Here is a 16,839-nt window from a genome sequence, read left to right on the forward strand (position 1 = left end):
AATGCCTAGAATTACGAACTCCAGAGCCAGGTGAACACTGTGGAAGTTTCACTGGAGGACCCTGTGATGATTCTTTTGGCAGTGCCAGAGATCAAACTCAGGTGGGGATGTAGGCATGCTTAGGAAGTGCTCTACCATGGAGCCATGCTCCTGTCCAGAGGCTGTTTTTGATGCCCACAGAAATTTATAAAATAGAAATCCTTAGATTACAGCATACCTGGAGGTTGTCATGTACTCCTTATGAACATACGCAAACAGTTCTTGGGAGGGGCAGTGCTCACTGCGGACCATGACCTTCTACTATGAGCAATATGCAACTGTCAGGACAGCCATAGGCTAGGTGAATACTCCTTTGAAAGGGAGACATTTAAGACATTAATACCATTCCTTTTCAAACAAATAAAGCTGACATACTTGCAGGGGAGAATTCGAACAACATCATTCTGTTTATAGCTCTCTATGCAGACTGCACAATGATCAAAGTCTGGGTCTGTTTCCTGAAACAGAAAACATGGGAGCAAAAGTCACAAGCTAAACATACAAATGGAGGAGACACAACTCAGCTAAGAGACAATTCACCTAAGAATGCTCTTATGTTGACTATGGTAAGCAAGTGGCTATAAAAATTTAACTGGGGCTGGGGAGATAGCTGAGTGGTTAAAGGTGCTTGCTTCCAAACCTGCTGACCTGAGTTCAATCTTCCTCAGTGCCTGTGTAAAGCCAGACATAAAGTGGCAGATGGTCTGTAATCCCAAGAAAATGGGAGGCCTCGGAGCCAGGAGAGTCCAGAAGCTCTCAAGCAGCAGTGGAGAGACCCACCCTGTTTCAAAAGGGCGGAGAGGAGAAACACCCTGAAGTTGTCCTCTGACTTCCACATGTGCTGTAAAGGTGGCAGGCATGCACCCATACACACATATATCATAGACATATGCACACACATACACACAAATAATACAAACAGAAAAATAAAACAGAGCTGGGGAGATGACACAGTGGTTAAAGGTGCTTGCTTGCAAAGTCCTGAGTTTAATTCTCCAGGCACTCATGTAAAGCTGGATGAGCATTCTTTCACATGGCAAGAAGTCTGGGAGTACCCACACACATATTTGTTTGTGTGTATATGCATGTATTTATGTGTTCATGTGTGTGAGTGTGGCTGCACAAATGCCATGTGTGCAAGGACAACTTTGGGGTCTGTTCTTACCCATCCATTCGAAGCAGGGTTTCTCTTAAGCACAATCTGCCGTTGTTCTCTTAGTTGCACTTTCTGAGATCCTCTGGGAAATTCTCCTGTCTCTATCTCCCATCTTCCAGTCAGAGTGCTGTGATTACAGAAAGCCTGCCATGGTTTCTGGCTTTTTATAAAAGGTCTGAGGACTGAACTGAGATATAGGCTTGAGCAGTGAGTGCTTTATCCACTGAGCCCAGGCCCTATTATACCTCTTAGAGTAAGAGCTCTCACTTTTTCAAGATTTACATCAGCTATCACCTTGGTTATGTCTGTCCCCTCTCTCATACAGTTCTTTGCATTGCTGGCTTGTCTGCACAGGTGTTACTGTCACTCTACAAAACCCACTACTAATCAGGAGACTCATGTCAACCACTTCCTTAAATACAGTACCAATGTGGTAAGCCCTCAGCACACTGCTACATAGAGGCTACATAAGAATGACAGCTGTGCTTCTGGTCATAGATTTTGGAGTGAAACTCAGTGGGAATAAAAAGGATACAGATCAACAAAGTGGTAAAACAGAAGACCTCCCTCCATAGCTCTGTGCTACAATATTAGCACTTGGTGTGGGGTAGGAGATAGTTTTGGTTTTATGACTTAAAATACTTAATTTTTCATTCTTTCAAAAATTTATTTATTTAAATATTTATATATTTGAAGGGGGGGGGAAGAAAACAGAGAGAAGGATAGAGAATGGGCATATCAGGTCATCCAGCCACTGTAAATGAACTTCGGATGCATGTGCCACCTGTGCATCTGGTTTACATGGGTTCTGGAGAATAGAACCTGAGTCCTTTGGCTTCACAGGCAAGTGCCTTAACCACTATTAGAGAGACAATGGGTGTGCCAGGGCCTCTAGCCACTCAAACGAACTCCAGATGCATGCACCACCATGTGCATCTGGCTTACATGAGTTCTGGGGAGTTGAACCTAGGTCTTTAGGCTTCACAGGCAAGCATCTTAACTGCTACACCATCTCTCTAGCCATCTATTTTTTCATTGTTGACAAACTTGGGCATACTGCATTTAGGAACTAACATTAAGATGCTATGCAATTACAAAGCAAATCAGACCTCTATACTAACTGGAGCTCTGACTAGACAACTGTGATTAGAGGTGTCAGCCATCCTTATCTATCACTGTATCTTGGAATTGGTCCTCTAAGCATCAGACTCAACTCTAAAAAACTTTGTTCCTCCTTTTTATTTTTATATTTTATTTATTTATTTATTTTTTATTTAGGGGAGAGAGAGACAGAGAGATTGAGAGAGAGAGAGGGAGGGAGGGAGAGAGGGAATGAGAATGAATATGAATGGGCATGCCAGGGCCTCCAGCCACTGCAAATGAACTCCAGATGTGTGTGCCTCCTTGTGCATCTGGCTTATGTGGGTCCTGGGAATTGAACTGTATGTAAGGCTTTGCAGGCAAACACCTTAACCAATATGCCATCTTCTCCAGCCCTGTTCCTCCTTTTTAAAAAAGTATCAGACCACTATAATTAGCCTACTATAAGCCCCTTGTTAACTGAAGCACCCTAGAAATGCAGATCTCAGTTTTCCACTTAACTGGGGAAGAAACAAAACCTAAAACAGATGCAGCAGTCAAAAGAAATGTTACAAACAAATGCATATATCCATGATGTTGTATGTGTAACTTGTCTCGTTAAAATTCTTGTAAGATGTAGGATAGGTTTAAGCAGTAGAAAACTATAGAAAGATACAGCCAGAGTACTATGAGTAGTCTCATGATGCAGCTAATGGCAAGAGCAACAAAAGTCCAGGAAGGCTAGAGGACTATCTGTAGCCTCCAAGATGATAGGCATAGCAAGAACAAGACTTCAAAGAAAAAGTAATTTCATTACTTTACCTTATCACCCTTTTTGACTGTTCTGGTTGTCAATTTACTGATGGCTTTCTTGGCTGCGTCTCCAAGACGACGCTAAGAAAATAATAAAATAAAAAGACATTACGTGTAAAATCTCTGAATGATGGTCTTCATTTTAAGTAACTAAAGGTATAAAGCATTATCCTACATCACTGTCATATAAGTGGATTCTGAAAAAGTAAAAAATTAGAAACAGTGCAGCCACATCATAGATTTTTTGCATTCTGGGTGAATAAAAGTATATATAGCAGAAAAAAAATAGATGGTTTAATCACTTTTGAAATTTTTTTGAGGTAGGGTCTCACTCTTGCCCAGGCTGACCTGGGATGCACTCTATAGCCTCAGCTGGACTTGAACTCAGTGATCCTCCTACATCTGCCTCTCACGTGCTGGGATTAAAGGTATGTGCCACCACGCCTGATCTCACTTTTGAATTTTGTGTCTAATAAACATGTGTTGTATTTCAGCATTATCAATTTTTTTGTGCTCCCCCAAGAGCTCCTGCCCTGCTCTAACAGCTTTCCTAGTATGTTGTAGGATGATCACTTAGATAAGAACTGTCTTAGCAAAATAAACCGCCAAAGGTCTCTGAAATGCATTTGAGTGAGAAGAGACAGTGAGGAGATCTACTTCTCACTCTGCTACCATTATGCTCTGAAGATACATTTGCCTTCCAGGTTGAGTTATTCTCATTTATTTAAGAGGGTTAACTCAGATAATTTCTAAAATTAGATTTATTCAACACTGCCAAATACTGTTAGCAATGCTGAACATTGATACCTCAAAGTGAAAAGACGCAACCCTATAACCTTAAGAAGGTATCTAAGCTGGGGAAATGATTAGTAAGTATTCTCGTGTGTTGTATGATAAAATCCACCCAGGGTTGTACCAAAAGGAGGCCACCCCACATAGAAGGGTGGGAGAAGAGCACAGGGCACAACAAAGGAACTCCTGGGAAGGGTTTGAGGAAGGGATGCTGGAGCTAAAACTTGGAAAACTTAAGTAAGGAGTTAGTGAAGAACATCAACGGTTCACAGGGGGATTTGGACAAAGGAATCAGAATACTTTGTAAATCCGTTCATTGGGATGATGAGTATAAACGGATTGTCCCAGGCACACTGAGATAGATGAGCAGAGGAAGATACAAGAAGGGAGACCTCACATCCTTTCATGAAGATTAAAAAACAAACCATAAAAACATGGGAGAACTTTAGGAGAAATTTAGAAATACAGAAGAAAATACTTTAATTAGTATCTATGTATCTATCATCTGGCTTTATCAGCATTTTCCCTATATTTTCATCTATTTTTCCTTTTTTTACTGTGTTAGGGATTTCAAACCATATCTTAATCTCTAACAACCCTGAATCTCTAACAGACAGGGGTTTTGTTTGATGTCACTGTCCTGCTTAATACAATTTAGCAATTAAACATTGTTTCTTGCTCAGACTAGATTACAATTTCCCCAGTCATCTACAGAATGCCATTTTGTTTAAATCAGGACATAAAGTCTAAACACTACATTTGCTTCCCATTCTCTTTTAGCCTGAGTCCCGTCTACCATACTTTTAAAACAACAACAAAAAACCCAGCCTCATAGAAATATAATTGACTTAAAATAAGCTGCATATATTTTAGCAAACATCAAAAATTACACTGATCCCTTTCACTGCATGGTACACAGGACCTGTACCTGCCATTTTGACTGGGACCTAATTGGGACAGGGTGCTTAAGTTTCAGCAGCTGAAGTCCAGAAATCTTTTTCCAATAGTCCATGGGCAGTCAGCCAGCCATTGGTTAGGGACCCCAGCTGAGGTTTAGCATTCCGATTCCCTTCAACAGTCCTTGGCCATGCACAGCAGGGGCCACCAAAAATCTCCCATTTGGGCTGGAGTCAAGTGTAAGTTTTAGCACAGCAGAAAGTGAATTGAGACTACTGCATCATGAAACAGTACAAAGTACCTCTAAGTTTGAACTCCACGCACTGCAAAAAATAAAGAAAAGCAAATACAAACAACCAGTGCTGTTCCAAGTACTCAGTTAACATAGGTATGCTGGAAAGACCTGACCAAATTTCCTCATGAGGGGGTCTCAACATAACATGAAAGCCAAGTCAGCATGTCTCCCCCAAGAAATAGCCTGCCCAGCACAGGACACCCATGAAAGCTGCCTAGAGGAAGTTGCAGACAAAGATCTCGAAAGGATGATTATATGTACAAAGAACTCAAGGAAGACATGGATAAACGTATGAATCAAATTATGAGTCAGTTCAAAGAGGACATACACAGCTAGCTGAACTAAGGAAGTCTAAACAGTATATGAAAACAAACCCAACAAAGAAACAAATTATTAAGAAGCTGAGTGTGGTGGCACACGCTTCAGTCCCAGCACATTGGAGGCTGAGGTAGGAGGATGGCTATGAGTTCAAGATCAGTCTGGGCTACAGAGTGAGTTCCAGGTCAGTCTGGGCTACAGTGAGACCCTACTTTAAAAAAACATTCTTATGAAAAACCAAGCTGAAGTCCGGTGTGGTGGTGCATGCCTTTAGTCCCAGCACTCAGGAGGCTGAGGTAGGAGGATCACTGTGAGTTCGAGGCCACCCTGTGACTACATAGTGAGAGAGAGAGAGAGAGAGAGAGAGAGAGAGAGAGAGAGAGAGGGAGGGAAGGAGGGAGGGAGAGGAAGGGAGGGAGGGAAGGAGGAAAGATGGACACACCAGGATCTCTAGCCACTGCAAACCAATGCCAGAAGCATGTGCCATCATGTGCATCTGGCTTACATGGGTTCTGGGGAGTCAAACCTGGGTCCTTAGGTTTCACAGGCAAGTGCCTTAACTGCTAAAGCCATCTCTCTAGGCCTACAATATTTTTAAATATTTTATTTATTTATTTGCAAGAAGAGATAGATACAGAGAAAGAGAAAGAGAGAGAGACAGAGAGAGGGAGGGAGAGAAAGAGAATATGAATTAGCATGCCAGGGCCTCCAGCCACTGCAAATGAACTCCAGATGCATGCACCACTTTGTGCATATGGCTTTATATGGGTACTGGGAAGTTGAACCTGGGTCATTAGATTTTATAGGCAAGCACCATAACTGCTGGACCATCTTTCCAGCCCCAAGGCTCTCTATTCTTAAAGTTTGCATTGAGTAATCTACTGTAATCCTGATGGTCTGGCCTTTATAGGTGACTTGATGCTTCTCTCTTACCGCTTTCACTATATTTTCTTTTGTTTGTATTTTTTGTAGTATAATTATAATACAGTGAGGACAGGTTCTTTTCTGACCTTTTCTGTTTGGTGTTATAAATGATTCCTGTATCTTTACTGGTATCTCTTTCACTATTTGGGGGAAATTTTCTTCTATGATTTTGTTGAAAATATCTTCTATGCCTTTGGAGTGAAACTCTTCTCCTTCTACTATACTCTGAATTCTTATGTTTGATTTCTTCATAGTGTCTCGAATGTCTTGAAATTCTCATTCATACCTTCCTGTTAGTTTTTCTCTTTGTTGGACTGTTCTGTATCTACCACATTGTCTTCTAGTTTAGATATTCTGTCCTCTCCTTGATTCATTCTATTGTGAGACTTTCTACAGAGCATTTTATTTGCCTCTTGCCACTGCAAAATGAACTCCAAACATACCCGCCACTTTGTGCAACTGGCTTTATGTGGCCACTAGTGAATTGAACCTGGGCTATTTAGCTTTGCAAGCCAGCACTTTTAACCACTGAGCCATCTATCCAGCTCTAGCACATACTTTTCTTTTTTTTTTAAGATCTACTACATTCTTTTATTTTTATTTTTAAATTTTTATTAGCATCTTCCATGATTATAAAAAATATCCCATGGTAATCCCCCCCCCCTTTCCCCTTTGAAGTTCCATTCTCCATCATATTACCTCCCCATCTCAATCATTGTACTTACATATATACAATATCAACTTATTAAGTACCCTCCTCCCTTCCTTTCTCTTCCCTTTATGGCTCCTTTTTAACTTACTGGCCTCTGCTACTAAGTATTTTCATTCTCACGCATAAGCCCAATAATCTGTAGCTAGGATCAACATATAAGAGAGAACATGTGGCGCTTGGTTTTCTGGGCCTGGGTTACCTTACTTAGTATAATCCTTTCCAGGTTCATCCATTTTTCTGCAAATTTCATAACTTTCTTTACTGCTGAGTAGAACTCCATTGTATAAATGTAGCACATACTTTTCAATAACAACAATGAATATTATAGACTAATAGCCTATCAGAAAACAGGATCCATCCTTTTGCTACCTTCAAGAAACCTCACAAAGACAGATGGTCCCTTACAGTGTAAGAATAGAAAAAGATATTCTGGGCTGGAGAGACTGCTCAGTGGTTAAAGGTGCTTACCTGAAAAGCCTGAAGGCCTGGGTTCGATTCCCCAGTACCCACATAAAACCAAATGCACAAAGCTGCACATGTGTCTGGAGTTCATTTGTAGTGATACTAGTCCCTGGTATACCCATTCTCATTTTCCTACTCTCTGTTTTTTTCCTCTCTCTCTACATGCAAACAAACAGATAAATAAAATTATTTTTAAAAAGTTATTCTAAGCAAGGCTGGGCATGGTGGTTCATGCCTTTAATTCCAGCACTCAGGAAGCAGAGGTAGGAGGATTGTCATGTGTTTGAGGCCACCCTGAGACTATATAGTGAATTCCAGGTGAGCCTGGGCTACAGTGAGACCTTACCTCAAAAAAAAAAAAAAAAAAAGTTATTCCAAGCAAATGGAACTAGGAAACAAGAAAGTGTGGCTATTCTAATATCTAATAAAATAGACTTCAAACCCAAATTAATCAGAAGAGATAAAGAAGGTTACTTCATAATGATCAAGGGAACAATTTACCAAGAGAAGATTACAATTCTAAGCATATACATACCAAACACTGGTGTACCTAATTTTATAAAACAAAATCTAGTAGATATGAGGTCAAAAAGTTCAAAAATAAACCCGAACACTATAACAGTGGGTAACCTCAACACCCCACTACCACCAACTGACAGGTTATCTAGACAGAAAACAACAACAGAGAAGCAGGCAGCTAAAGGACATCACAGATCAAATGGAACTAACAAACATTTATAGACCATTCTATCTAAATCCTACAGAATACATATTTTTCTCAACAGCCCATGGAACTTTATAGTAGATCACATATTAGTACACAAAGCAAATCTCAACAAACTTAAGAAAATTGAAATAACTCATATTTTATCTGGCCACAATAAAATAAAGCTAGACATCAACAGGGCAAACTAAAGAAAATGCACAAACTTGTAGAGATTGAACAATATACATCTGAACAATAATGAGTTGTTGAAGAAATCAAGAAAGACACAAAAAATCCTTAAACTAAATTATAATGAAAACATAACTTACAAAGCTTACTAAAACTTATGGGACATGATGAAGACAGTCCTAACAGGAAAGTTTTTGGCTCTAAATGCCTACATTACGAAGATAGATTCCAAATAAACTCATGATCTACCTGAAGGTTTTAGGGGAAAAAAAAAAAATCAGGATTGCCATGAGTTTGAGGCCACTTTGAGACTACATAGTGAATCCCAGGTCAGCCTGGGCCTAGAGTGAGACCCTACCTCAAAAAATAAAATAATAAAGCCGGGCGTGGTGGCACACGCCTTTAATCCCAGCCCTCGGGAGGCAGAGGTAGGAGGATTGCTGTGAGTTCGAGGCCACCCTGAGACTCCATAGTGAATTCCAGGTCAGCCTGGGCTAGAGTGAGACCCTACCTCGAAAAACCAAAAAAAAAAAAAAAAAATAATAATAATAATAAAACAAAACAAAATAAAACTCAAGATCAGGGCAGAAATCACTAAAATAGAAATTAAGAAAATAATTAAAATAATTGGTGAAACAAAGAGTTGGTTCTTTGAAAAGATAAACAAGATTGATAAACTTTTAGCCTAATTCACTAAATGAGAGAGAAGATCCTAATCAACAAGATTAACTATGGAACAGGAAAGATTACAACAAATACCAATGAAATGGAGAGAACCGTTAGGACATATTTAAAAAGTTAGACTCCACCAAACAGGAAAATTTAGAAGAAATGGATAAATTTCTTTCCTTTCCTTTCTCCCTCTTTTCCTTTCTCCCTCCCTTCCCTTCTCCCTCCCTCCCCTCCCCTCCCGTTCCTTTTCTTTCTCATTTCCCTTCCTTTCCTTTCCTTTCCTTTCTCTCCTTTACTTTCCTCTTTCTCCTTTCCTTTCCTTTTTCTCCTTTCCTTTCCTCTTTCTCCTTTCCTTTCCTTTCCTTTCCTTTCCTTTCCTTTCCTTTCCTTTCCTTTCCTTTCCTTTCCTTTCCTTTCCTTTCCTTTCCTTTCCTTTCCTTTCCTTTCCTTTCCTTTCCTTTCCTTTCCTTTCCTTTCCTTTCCTTTCCTTTCCTTTCCTTTCCCCTTTGACCTCTCCCCTCCTCTCCCTCTTTCTCTCTTTCTTTCTTTTTGGTTTTCCGAAGTAGGGTCTTCCTCTAGCCCAGGCTGACCTGAAATTCTCAGGGTGGCCTCAAACTCACGGCAATCCTCCTATCTCTGCCTTCCAAGTGCTGGGATTACAGTCATGTGCCATCATGCCCAGCAAAGAAATGGATAAATTTCTTGACACAAATGTTTTACCAAAGTTAAACCATGAGGACGCTCCCTGATACTGAAAACCTACAACGGGGTAGTTATGAGCCCTAGGAGTGTAATGTCAGCTGCTGTCTGGCTAAATGTATATACTATGCTCACCAAACTGCCCAGTAAGCACTTCTCTTATTGTTCATACCCATATATTAATGCTACTCCCACTTTTCAACTGGCAGTGACCTTGGGATGACTCAGAAGGCATCATGGTGCTGAGAAGAAGTGACAGGAGTGCTCAGCACTGCAATATCTCTATCACACCTTCCAAAGCTCAGGGTCCATTCCAGAAGAGGCGGCAGAAAGAATGTAAGAGCCAAAGGAAGGGTAGGAATCCTTACAACATGCGCCTCCAGACACAAAATGGCCTGGATATCCATGACCTTGCAGTGCCTGACACTACCTACACAAGACCATCATAATAGGAGGAAAAGATGATAACATCAAAATAAAAGAGAGACTGAGAAGGGGAGGGGATATGATGGAGAGTGGAGTTTCAAAGGGGAGAGTGGGTGGAGGGAGGATATTACCATAGGGTATTGTTTACAATCATGGAAGTTGTCAATAAAAAAAATAAAAATTTTAAAAAAGTTAAACCAAGAGGAGATAAGTAATTGAAATAGAGGGCTAGAGGGATGGCTTAGCAGTTAAAACAGCACTTGTCTGCAAAGCCAAAGGACCCAGGTTCAGTTCTCCAGGACCCATGTAGGCCAGATGCACAAGATGGTGCATACATCTGGAGTTTGTGTTTGCAGCAGCTGAAAGCCCTGGCATGCCCATTCTCTCCTTTTCTCTCTACCTCTCTCCTATCAAGTAAATAAAATAAATAAATTTGAAAAATTCAAGTAGAGATATAACAGGTAACAAGATTTGAAAGAGTAATCACAAATCCCCACTAAAGGGCTGGAGAGATGGCTCAGCAGTTAAGGTGCTTGTCTGTAATGCCTAATGACCTGAGTTCTATTCCTCAGTACCCAAGTGAAGCCAAATTCACAAAGTGCATGGCTAAAAAAAGAGTGGCCATGCCCATCCAAAAGTCTTCTAAATGACTATGTTTGGTCCCTTAATCCATGCTGGTTTCACTTTTTGTTAGCAAATCTATTTTGTTTTACAGAAAGTGTAAAAGCCAGGGGGAACCAAGATTAATCAACACAGCAATATAGCTAACTACCTAGCATGAGATGACCCACCTCCATCACATCTTCCAGGGCCCATGAGATATTACTGAGGAATGTCTAAAGATGAGTGTTGCTCTCACTGATAGCCTGACAACCAGTTCCAGGGAAATTGTTATAGCTACTGAGGACACTCAAGATGCCTTGAAGCAGAAATTCAGAGAGCTCACCACTAAAGTACTTATAATACAACTGCCAAGGTTCAGGGAACATTGTGGAAGAGGGGATTAAAAGATTTTAAGAGCCACAGGGTGGGAAGGAGTATCCTGTGGTATTGCCCCGTCCCTTGATACAAAGATGTACTGATGCATTCATGACCCCACAGCAAACACCAATAACCCCAGTAAGGTGGGCCCTTAGTGGATTGTGGGCAGGAGAGAGAAGATATAAGAGTATACCTGATGGGAATATGACTAGTACCTGATAAGGTCATACAGTGAAATTCAAGATCAATTAAAAAATACTAGAGGGATTTGTTATAGGGAGAAAGGGGGCAGAGAAAGGAGTAGGGGGAGTAGGGTAAAGACAGAGGGAGGCAAGGCAACTATGATGAAAATACACTTTGTACATACATAAAAATTGTCAAAAAATAGAAGAGGGACTAACTGGAAAGAAAACTTAGTGGAGGGGCATAGGAGAGGGGGAAAAGGGAGGGTGGTGGAAGGGAACTATGATCATGCCATACTGTACGTATGTATTTACTGATGTCAATAAAAAGTTAAAAAAATCATTTCAGCATAATTCCAAATGTTTATTTCTTGGCTGTCACTTCCATTCCACTGGCCTATATATCTTTCACTACACTAGCACTGTTTTGATTATAGTTTTTAAGTATGTTTTAAAATGAGGAAGCATGAGATTTTTAACCTTTTTCTTCTTTTTAAAGACTGTTTTGAATATTTGGAATCTCAAGATTTCATATAAATTTCATGATGAAATCTTTACTTCAGCAGGAAACATTGTAAATTTGATATGGATTATATTAGATCTGTAGACCATTTTGGGTAATGTTGACATCTTTCAAGCCATGAACAAGGGAATTTTTTCCCATTACATTCTAAACATCTCTAATATTAAAATTTCCCATTACAATAAAGTCTTAACATTCATCTTGGTGACCCTATCCTGATCCCATGTTGTGGTTTGATTCAGGTGTCCCCCATAAACTTGGGTGTTCTGAATGCTAGGTTCTGAGTTTATGGAGATTTTGGAATTAACACCACATGGAGGCAGCATACTATTGGGGTGGGCTTATGAATATTATAGCCAGTTTCCCCTTGCTAGTGTTTGGCACACTCTCCTGTTCTTGTTGTCTACCTGATGTTGGTCAGGAGATGATGCCCACCCTCTGCTTACACTGTCATTTTCCCTGCCATTGTGGAGCCTTCCCTCAAGTTTGTAAGCCAAAATAAATCTTTTTTCCCACAAGCTGCTCTTGGTTGGGTGATTACTGACAGCAATGTGAACTTGCCTGCAACAGTAATGTTGGTACTGAGGATTGGGATTGCTGCTAGACACCTGACTATATGGTTTTTGCCTTTTGGAGTTGATTTTCAAGAAGAATGTGGAAGTATTTGGAACTCTAGCCTAAGAGACACCTTGTAGTTCTTTAATTACAGGTTGAAGGATTATTCTGGTCAGAGTTGAAAGACCTGAATGCAATTAAGAACTATGGACTGTGAGGTTTGGCTTATGAAGGTGAGAAAGAACTTTGCCTGGACTGGGCTAGAAGCAGCTTATGTGAGAGGCTTGCTGGTATGCCTAAGTTCTCAGAATTTGTGCAGGTTGTTTTGTGTAGAAATGGACTTATGTAAGCAGAGGGATATGGCACAGAAATGAAATCTTTGGGCTGAAACTTCTGCCTGTTCAGCTGCAATTATATGAGAGATTACAACCATTGAGATTGGGCCAGCTGAGCTGCACTGGGGCAACAGGAAGAATGTGGACTCTTTTGAAGGGGCATGAACGCTCAAGGAGTGCCCTGTTCTTCAAAGTCTGTTTTATTCCCTCCTGGATTAACAAATTGGCACCCTATCTGGGATTGTGGAGTATATGAAATGCAGGAGAGAGAAGGCCATTGAGTTTGCAATGTGGTCTTGTGTTTTGGAAATGGCCATGGGCAGTATGAAGCAGGTTTGCTGAATGCCTGCATGGAGACCTGATGGAGCCTTGAGGATGAATGGTGGGTTGCAGTGGAGACCCAGTGGAGATGCCAGGACCATGAGATTGGAATTGGAAATTCAGAGATTTGTTGCTGGTTAGCATGATTGAACTTGGGGACTTGTTACTGGCTATAGTTGTTGGACTTGGAGCTACAGAGTTTGATGTTTTCCCTGGTTGTTTTAAATCTTGTATTAGTTGAATATTTCTTTGCTATGCCCAATGCCATCTTTTGAATGTGAGTGTTTATTCTGTGCCATTATAGGTTTTTTTTTGGGGGAAATTTTTTGGTATTATGGCTCAGTTAAAAGACCTTGGATTATGGGGATGTTTGAACATCATTAGGATTGATAAAGACTATGGGGACTTTTGAGGTTGGACTGAATGCATTACATTTTACATCATGGATGGTTATCAGTTTATGGGGGCCAGGAGTGGAATATGTTGATTTGATTCAGGTGTCCCCCATAAACTTGTGTGTTCTGAATGTTAGGTTCCCTGCTGATAGAGATTTGAGAATTAATACCTCCTAGAGGCAGTGTACTGTTAGGGGTGGGCTTATGGGTATTATAGTCAGATTCCCCCTTCCAGTGTTTAGCACACTCTCCTGTTCCTGTTGTCCACCTGATATGGGCCAAACTTATGCTGTCGTTTCCCCTGCCATCATGGAGCTTCCCCTTGAGTCCGTAAGCCAAAATAAATCTTTTCCCCCACAAGCTGCTCTTGGTCTGGTGATTTCTGCCAGCAATGTGTACCTGACTGTAACACCCCAAGACCCCAAAATCTAACAATCTCTGTTTTTCAAGGCATGATCAGTGGAGTAAAAAAATTGTATTAAATCTACCACGGGTCCTAAATAACATGAAATAATATTAAAATTAAGATTTATCCAATACATACTCTGTGTACTATTGTAAGTCCTTCACGTGTACTGACTCATGCAATCTTCACATTATGAGAAAAAAACTCTTTTATCCTCCTTTACAGAAGAGGGGCTTGAAGGAGAGATTTTAAGTAATCTGCTTGTATTAAAAGCTGGCAAGCAGCTCTTATTTGTTGAATCAGGCAGCATGGTGGCTGAGTATGTGTCTCATGAAGCTGTGGTAAAAAGTGCTTCCCTACTCACATCAAAAGAACCGTAAATATGCCCCATGATTCTTTCATACACTTAAGTGTGAGTTTATGATTCTATGAAATACATATATGGTCTGTCTTCAGAAGGTGGCAAGCAACTAACTGTCAATTAACCCCTCAGTTTCCAAAGCATTTGCCCATATTTTTTTGAATGGTGGGGTTTGAACCCAGGGCTTTGTGAAACACTATGCTACAGATCATGTACATCCCAACCCTATTTTCTGTATTTCTGACCACATGTTATTCTCTATATAAGGAAACTCAAATACCCACTTGCCAAACAGGTCACCCCAGAACATTAGAAACCACATAAATGCATCATCATTTTCCACTATAAAATGCTTGAAAGCTTTCCTGTCATATATAACTTTAAGGTATTTGGTTATCAGGAACCAGACCATATTATCTCACTTGCTCAAAGCTGCCCAGAACACCAATGTTCTGAGGAGTTTGTACTGGAATACAAAGTACAAAACTTAAAGTGGCAGAAAACCAACTCTATACTATTTAATCTGACACAAAGCTAGATGGTCGGTGGGTCAAGAGGACAAATCTCTTTGATGAAACTCATCTCAGCATTCTCCCACAGCAGCAGAGTGAAGGAAGTCTGGTGAACTCTGTGCTGTGCTGAGACTGGCTGGTCTGCATTTTCTTTCATTGGCAGCACTACATTTTTCCTTTTTGTCTCAAAAGCTTCTGTCTTTTCCAGAAACTATTTTCCTGTGTCCTGATCCTCACCTCCAACCCCTGCATAGCCTGATCTTCTGATGTTATTTACCTGTGCTTTTTACTGTTTCTTTCTTTAATAGCTACTTTCCTGTTAAGTCTTTCCCATCAGGAGAAAGCTGATCTCATCCTCCTCTATTAAAAAAAAGTATTTATTTTTTATTTATTTATGAGAGAGAGCAAGAGTGAGAATGGATGTGCCAGGGCTTCTAGAGACTGCAAACCAACTCCAGATGCATGTGCCACCTTGTGATCTGGCTTACGTGGGACCTGGAGAATCGAACCTGTATCCTTAGGCTTTGCAGGCAAGCACCTTTACTGCTAAGCCATCTCTCTAGTCCCTCTTTTTTTTTTGTTTGTTAAGACAGAGTCTCTTGTAGTCCAGGATGACCTTGAACTTCTGATCCTCCTGCCTGTGCCTCAAGTTTACAGGCATGTACTACCACCCCAGGCTGAAAAACCTTGGATGATTCTCTACTTAGAGAGTAAAATCTAAACTCTATAGCATGTGATTCAATTCCTTCACAGTCCATTTACTGATCTAGTATCAGTTCATAGGCATAGCTTCCTTCGCAGTATTTTTTTTTTTTCGAGGTAGGGTCTCACTCTGGCTCAGGCTGACCTGGAATTCACTATGTTGTCTCAGGGTGGCCTCGAACTCACGGCAATCCTCCTACCTCTGCGCGGCAATCCTCCTACCTCTGCCTCCCAAGTGCTGGGATTAAAGGTGTGCGCCACCACGCCCGGCTTTTTTTTTTCTTTTTTCTTTTTTTTTTTTGGTCCTTCGCAGTATTCTTGATGATCTGACATTTCCCTCTCCTTTTTTTTTCTGTGGAAAATGATACCTGAATTGTTTGAATTTCCTCTCAGTCTCCAAAGAACTCTGATTTATTATTTGAAATTCAGCTCAAATGTCACTATCTCCTCTGTGAAGTGTCCATGACGCACTAAGAGTAACATTACTCTGCCTCCAAACAGTAACTTCCATACCAAAGTATTTTGATTACACCTGTCTGTCTTCTCCATAGATAGTTAGCTCTTTTTTTTTTTTTTTTTTTTTTTTTTTTTTTGAGGTAGGTCTTGCTTTAGCCCAGGCTGACCTGGAATTCACAATGTATTCCCAGGGTGGCCTTGAACTCATGGTGAACTTCCTACCTCTGTCTCCTGAATGCTGGGATTAAAGGCATGTGCCACCATGCCAGGCAGGTTAGCTCATTTTTAAATTTCTTTAATTGTTTGCTGAGTCAGTGTGACATTCCAGGTCCTTATGCTGAATGAACCCTAAGGATTGAGAATGAATGTATTCAGAACACTCCAATCTTAAGAACATACTCTGTGCTGGAAAAAAAAAACCCTCAATCTCAATCTTAAACTCTTTTATAACATTTGTAAGGTTTCCATATGAAGTGTTATTAATTTATATAAATTAGGAGAGTATGAAGATATCAGAATATTTGGAGTATTGAAAACAATTGGTCAAATAAGTTCTTAGTTCAAATGTGCATGCTTTTCTACTTCTGAAATTTTTAATCCCTGATAAATATAATAAAATTTATCCTACCATCTAACAACCTTTTTGTGACCACAGAATTCTTCTATAGAGGAAATATCTTAAAAGTTTTTTTAAAATTTTTGTTTGTTTATTTTTATTTATTTGAGAGTGACAGACAGAGATAAGGAGGGAGGGAGGGAGGGCTTCCAGCCACTGTAAACAAACTCCAGATGCGTGCACCCATCTTGTGCATCTGGCTAAAGTGGAGCCTCGAACTGGGGTCCTTAGGCTTTACAGGCAAGCGCTTAACCGCTAAGCCTTCTCTCCAGCCCAGAGGAAATATCTTGACAGAATATCTATTACTCCTACCT

At 40.3% G+C, this 16,839-nt stretch overlaps 1 protein-coding gene across 2 annotated transcripts in view; it reads right to left on the bottom strand.

Annotated features, from left to right (window-relative positions):
* Window positions 1-16,839, bottom strand: part of Rnf130 (ring finger protein 130) — a 143,198-nt gene that overhangs the window by 51,403 nt on the left and 74,956 nt on the right. For both annotated transcript variants that reach the window (XM_045152154.1, XM_004666610.3), the window contains exons 4-5: window positions 3,098-3,169; window positions 415-497 (exon numbers count right to left, since the gene is read on the bottom strand). In XM_045152154.1, coding sequence (XP_045008089.1) covers window positions 415-497; window positions 3,098-3,169 — 155 coding nt within the window. The remainder of the gene's footprint in view (window positions 1-414; window positions 498-3,097; window positions 3,170-16,839) is intronic.

This window comes from Jaculus jaculus, chromosome 6 (assembly GCF_020740685.1).
Source record: "Jaculus jaculus isolate mJacJac1 chromosome 6, mJacJac1.mat.Y.cur, whole genome shotgun sequence".
NCBI lineage: Eukaryota > Metazoa > Chordata > Mammalia > Rodentia > Dipodidae > Jaculus > Jaculus jaculus.